The sequence below is a fragment of the Salmo salar genome, unplaced genomic scaffold (assembly GCF_905237065.1).
Source record: "Salmo salar unplaced genomic scaffold, Ssal_v3.1, whole genome shotgun sequence".
Taxonomy (NCBI): Eukaryota; Metazoa; Chordata; class Actinopteri; order Salmoniformes; family Salmonidae; genus Salmo; species Salmo salar.
The window spans coordinates 119,001-125,000 of NW_025548489.1; the positions used below are offsets into that span (position 1 = coordinate 119,001).

The following is a 6,000-nucleotide window of genomic DNA, read 5'->3' on the forward strand; positions in this document are numbered from 1 at the left end:
AGAGGTCAGAGGTGAGGAGGGGTCAGGGGTTAGAGGTGAGGAGAGGTAAGGGGTTAGAGGTGAGGATCAGGGGTTAGAGGTGAGGGTCAGGGGTTAGAGGTGAGGATCAGGGGTTAGAGGTGAGGGTCAGGGGTTAGAGGTGAGGATCAGGGGTTAGAGGTGAGGGTCAGGGGTTAGAGGTGAGGGTCAGGGGTTAGAGGTGAGGGTCAGGGGTTAGAGGTCAGAGGTGAGGTCAGGAGAGGTAAGGATCAGGGGTTAGAGGTGAGGGTCAGGGGTTAGAGGTGAGGGTCAGGGGTTAGAGGTGAGGGTCAGGGGTTAGAGGTGAGGGTCAGGGGTTAGAGGTGAGGATCAGGGATTAGAGGTGAGGATCAGGGATTAGAGGTGAGGAGAGGTAAGGGGTCAGATGAGGAGAGGAGGGTCAGGGGTTAGAGATGAGGAGAGATAAGGGTCAGGGGTCAGAGGTGAGGAGAGGGTCAGGGGTCAGAGGTGAGGAGAGGGTCAGGGGTCAGAGGTGAGGAGAGGTAAGGGTCATGGGTTAGAGGTGAGGAGAGGTAAAGGTCAGGGGTTAGAGGTGAGGAGAGGTAAGGGTCAGGGGTTAGAGGTCAGAGGTGAGGGTCAGGGGTTAGAGGTGAGGGTCAGGGGTTAGAGGTGAGGATCGGGGGTTAGAGGTGAGGATCAGGGGTTAGAGGTGAGGGTCAGGGGCGTTACCGTGGAAGGGCAGTTCCTTGTGATTGGCTACTTGTCTCTTGATGCTCCACCACTTAGATCTGAGCCACTGAGGAGAGCGAACACTGCTCCACCCCCCTGCTAGCTCCTCCCACTTTAACTCATTCTCATCATCCACATCCAACTCCACTATCCTGCGCACACACACACACACACACACACACACACACACACACACACACACACACACACACACACACACACACACACACACACACACACAGTAAGCCAGGAGAAGTACTTTCATCAATAAAGCTGGTTTGAATTCTACATTCTAATACTGTAATTACCCTCCTAGACCCCCACCACCCACCCCACCACCACTACCCACCCAGACCCCCACCACCCAGACCCCCACCACCACTACCCACCCAGACCCCCACCACCCAGACCCCCACCCAGACCCCCACTACCTACCCACCCAGACCCCCCACCACCCAGACCCCCACCACCACCCAGACCCCCACCACCCAGACCCAGACCCCCCACCACCCACCCCCACCACCCACCCAGACCCAGACTCCCCAGGATCCCCACTACCCAGACCCCCACCACCACTACTCAGACCCCCCACCACCCACCCAGACCCCCCAGCGCCCAGACCCCCCAACACCCAGACCCCCACCCCCCTACCCCCTCCACCCAGACCCCACCCCCACCACCCAAACCCCCACCCCCAGACCCCACGACCCCCCCACCCCCAGACCCCCCACCACCCACCCAGACCCCCCCAGCGCCCAGACCCCCCAACACCCAGACCCCCACCCCCTACCCCCTCCACCCAGACCCCCCACCACCCAGACCCCCACCCCTCCACCCAGACCCCCACCCAGACCCCCCACCACCAGACCCCCCAGACCCCCCACCACCCCCAGACCCCCCACCCAGACCCCCACGACCCCCCAGACCCCCACGACCCCCCCCACCCCCAGACCCCCCTCCACCCAGACCCCCAGACCCCCACGACCCCCCCAGACCCCGACCCCCACCCCCAGACCCCCCACCCAGACCCCCGACCCCCAGACCCCCTCCACCCCCCACCCACCCAGACCCCCCACCCAGACCCCTCCCTACCTGTGTACTAAGCTGAGATCCTGGTCTTTGGTCCACTCCGTCCCTCCACTCTGTTTCCAGTTGAGGTAGTTGAGCCATTTAGAACGACACTGTTTCTCCGACCGCGTTCCCACCAGATCAGCTACGGCCGCCCAGGACACTCCCCCCGTCACCGCACGGCCTGGACACACACCCGCCAGCGCATACACACTGTCCGATAGACGCCTCTCCTCTTCCTCACTCCACTTCCCTACACACACAGACAACTGTAAGTCCCTGCTTCCTAAAGCATGAACCCTCCGGGATAAAGTATCTGACCTGCTTCCTAAAGCACCAACCCTCCAGGATAAAGTATCTGACCTGCTTCCTAAAGCACCAACCCTCCAGGATAACGTGTCTGACCTGCTTCCTAAAGCACCAACCCTCCAGGATAAAGTATCTGACCTGCTTCCTAAAGCACCAACCCTCCAGGATAAAGTGTCTGACCTGCTTCCTAAAGCATACACCCTCCAGGATAAAGTATCTGACCTGCTTCCTAAAGCACCAACCCTCCAGGATAAAGTGTCTGACCTGCTTCCTAAAGCATACACCCTCCGGGATAAAGTATCTGACCTGCTTCCTAAAGCATAAACCCTCCGGGATAAAGTATCTGACCTGCTTCCTAAAGCACCAACCCTCCAGGATAACGTGTCTGACCTGCTTCCTAAAGCACCAACCCTCCAGGATAAAGTATCTGACCTGCTTCCTAAAGCACCAACCCTCCAGGATAAAGTGTCTGACCTGCTTCCTAAAGCATACACCCTCCAGGATAAAGTATCTGACCTGCTTCCTAAAGCACCAACCCTCCAGGATAAAGTATCTGACCTGCTTCCTAAAGCACCAACCCTCCAGGATAAAGTATCTGACCTGCTTCCTAAAGCACCAACCCTCCGGGATAAAGTATCTGACCTGCTTCCTAAAGCACCAACCCTCCAGGATAAAGTGTCTGACCTGTGTTGCAGGTGTCCTTCATCAGTCGGCAGCGGTCTTTAACAGACGAGGCGCTGCGACCCAGAGCGGCTCCTATGGTGGCCCAGTCGTTACCATGCTTCTGCCTCAGCCTGAACACAAACACATCCTCAGACTGCAGCGCCATGTTGACTGGAGACGCATTTAGAGGAGGAAGTGATGTCATACTCACTCTTTCAGCTTGTTGATCTCCTCAGGAGAGTACCTTCACAACAACAACAACAACAACGTCAGATCACACACACCAACACACTAAAACTCTGGGGGGCTACGATGATGTGGGGGGGGCTACGATGATGTGGGGGGGGGCTACGATGATGTGGGGGGGGCTACGATGATGTGGGGGGGCTACGATGATGTGGGGGGCTACGATGATGTGGGGGGTTACGATGATGTGGGGGGCTACGATGATGTGGGGGGCTACGATGATGTGGGGGGGTTACGATGATGTGGGGGCTACGATGATGTGGGGGAGGCTACGATGATGTGGGGGGGCTACGATGATGTGGGGGGTTACGATGATGTGGGGGGGCTACGATGATGTGGGGGGGGCTACGATGATGTGGGGGGGCTACGATGATGTGGGGGGGGGCTACGATGATGTGGGGGGGCTACGATGATGTGGGGGGGGCTACGATGATGTGGGGGGGTTACGATGATGTGGGGGGGCTACGATGATGTGGGGGGGGCTACGATGATGTGGGGGGTTACGATGATGTGGGGGGGCTACGATGATGTGGGGGGGCTACGATGATGTGGGGGGAGGGGCTACGATGATGATGTGGGGGAGGGGCTACGATGATGATGTGGGGGAGGGGCTACGATGATGATGTGGGGGGAGGGGCTACAATGATGTGGGGGGAGGGGCTACGATGATGATGATGGGGGGAGGGGCTGATGATGATGTGGGGGAGGGGCTGATGATGATGTGGGGGAGGGGCTGATGATGATGTGGGGGAGGGGCTGATGATGATGTGGGGGGAGGGGCTGATGATGATGTGGGGGGAGGGGCTGATGATGATGTGGGGGAGGGGCTGATGATGATGTGGGGGGGAGGGGCTGATGATGATGTGGGGGAGGGGCTGATGATGATGTGGGGGGGGAGGGGCTGATGATGAAGTGGGGGGAGGGGCTGATGATGATGTGTGGGGAGGGGGCTGATGATGATGTGGGGGGAGGGGCTATGAGGATGTGGGAGGGGCTATGGTGATGTGGGAGGGGTGAGTACTGACTTGCCCACATGGTTGCGGTTATCGTACATGCGGAGGACTCGTCGGTAGACGGCGAACAGCGGCCGGTTCAGACCCCAGGCCACGCTGCGGTAGAAATCCTTACGCTCCTCCTTAGACATCTCAAAGATGATCTCAGCTGGGTCTTCCATTCCCCGACCCTGCACACACACAGGGCTAGGACACACTCCCCAACACAGGGCTAGGGCACGCTCCCCAACACAGGGCTAGGGCACGCTCCCCAACACAGGGCTAGGACACGCTCCCCAACACAGGGCTAGGGCACGCTCCCCAACACAGGGCTAGGGCACGCTCCCCAACACAGGGCTAGGGCACGCTCCCCAACACAGGGCTAGGACACACTCCCCAACACAGGGCTAGGACACGCTCCCCAACACAGGGCTAGGGCACGCTCCCCAACACAGGGCTAGGGCACGCTCCCCAACACAGGGCTAGGACACGCTCCCCAACACAGGGCTAGGACACGCTCCCCAACACAGGGCTAGGACACACTCCCCAACACAGGGCTAGGACACACTCCCCAACACAGGGCTAGGACACGCTCCCCAACACAGGGCTAGGACACACTCCCCAACACAGGGCTAGGGCACGCTCCCCAACACAGGGCTAGGACACGCTCCCCAACACAGGGCTAGGACACGCTCCCCAACACAGGGCTAGGGCACGCTCCCCAACACAGGGCTAGGGCACGCTCCCCAACACAGGGCTAGGACACGCTCCCCAACACAGGGCTAGGGCACGCTCCCCAACACAGGGCTAGGGCACGCTCCCAACACAGGGCTAGGACACGCTCCCCAACACAGGGCTAGGACACGCTCCCCAACACAGGGCTAGGACACGCTCCCCAACACAGGGCTAGGACACGCTCCCCAACACAGGGCTAGGGCACGCTCCCCAACACAGGGCTAGGACACGCTCCCCAACACAGGGCTAGGGCACGCTCCCCAACACAGGGCTAGGGCACGCTCCCCAACACAGGGCTAGGACACGCTCCCCAACACAGGGCTAGGGCACGCTCCCCAACACAGGGCTAGGACACGCTCCCCAACACAGGGCTAGGACACGCTCCCCAACACAGGGCTAGGACACGCTCCCCAACACAGGGCTAGGACACGCTCCCCAACACAGGGCTAGGACACACTCCCCAACACAGGGCTAGGACACACTCCCCAACACAGGGCTAGGACACACTCCCCAACACAGGCCTAGGACACACTCCCCAACACAGGGCTAGGACACACTCCCCAACACAGGGCTAGGGCACGCTCCCCAACACAGGGCTAGGACACGCTCCCCAACACAGGGCTAGGACACGCTCCCCAACACAGGGCTAGGACACGCTCCCCAACACAGGGCTAGGGCACGCTCCCCAACACAGGGCTAGGGCACGCTCCCCAACACAGGGCTAGGACACGCTCCCCAACACAGGGCTAGGACACGCTCCCCAACACAGGGCTAGGGCACGCTCCCCAACACAGGGCTAGGACACGCTCCCCAACACAGGGCTAGGACACGCTCCCCAACACAGGGCTAGGACACGCTCCCCAACACAGGGCTAGGGCACGCTCCCCAACACAGGGCTAGGACACGCTCCCCAACACAGGGCTAGGACACGCTCCCCAACACAGGGCTAGGACACGCTCCCCAACACAGGGCTAGGGCACGCTCCCCAACACAGGGCTAGGACACGCTCCCCAACACAGGGCTAGGACACGCTCCCCAACACAGGGCTAGGACACGCTCCCCAACACAGGGCTAGGACACGCTCCCCAACACAGGGCTAGGACACGCTCCCCAACACAGGGCTAGGGCACGCTCCCCAACACAGGGCTAGGGCACGCTCCCCAACACAGGGCTAGGACACGCTCCCCAACACAGGGCTAGGACACGCTCCCCAACACAGGGCTAGGACACGCTCCCCAACACAGGGCTAGGACACGCTCCCCAACACAGGGCTAGGACA

At 60.7% G+C, this 6,000-nt stretch overlaps 1 protein-coding gene across 4 annotated transcripts in view; it reads right to left on the minus strand.

Annotated features, from left to right (window-relative positions):
* Nucleotides 1-6,000, minus strand: part of LOC106594133 (cyclin-D-binding Myb-like transcription factor 1) — a 36,243-nt gene that overhangs the window by 10,914 nt on the left and 19,329 nt on the right. For 3 of the 4 annotated variants that reach the window (XM_045712453.1, XM_045712452.1, XM_045712455.1), the window contains 5 exons: nucleotides 4,020-4,177; nucleotides 2,960-2,992; nucleotides 2,770-2,879; nucleotides 1,801-2,029; nucleotides 709-860 (listed from right to left, as the gene is read on the minus strand). In XM_045712453.1, the coding sequence (XP_045568409.1) occupies nucleotides 709-860; nucleotides 1,801-2,029; nucleotides 2,770-2,879; nucleotides 2,960-2,992; nucleotides 4,020-4,177 (682 nt within the window). The remainder of the gene's footprint in view (nucleotides 1-708; nucleotides 861-1,800; nucleotides 2,030-2,769; nucleotides 2,880-2,959; nucleotides 2,993-4,019; nucleotides 4,178-6,000) is intronic. The other variant, XM_045712454.1, reaches the window with a different exon arrangement.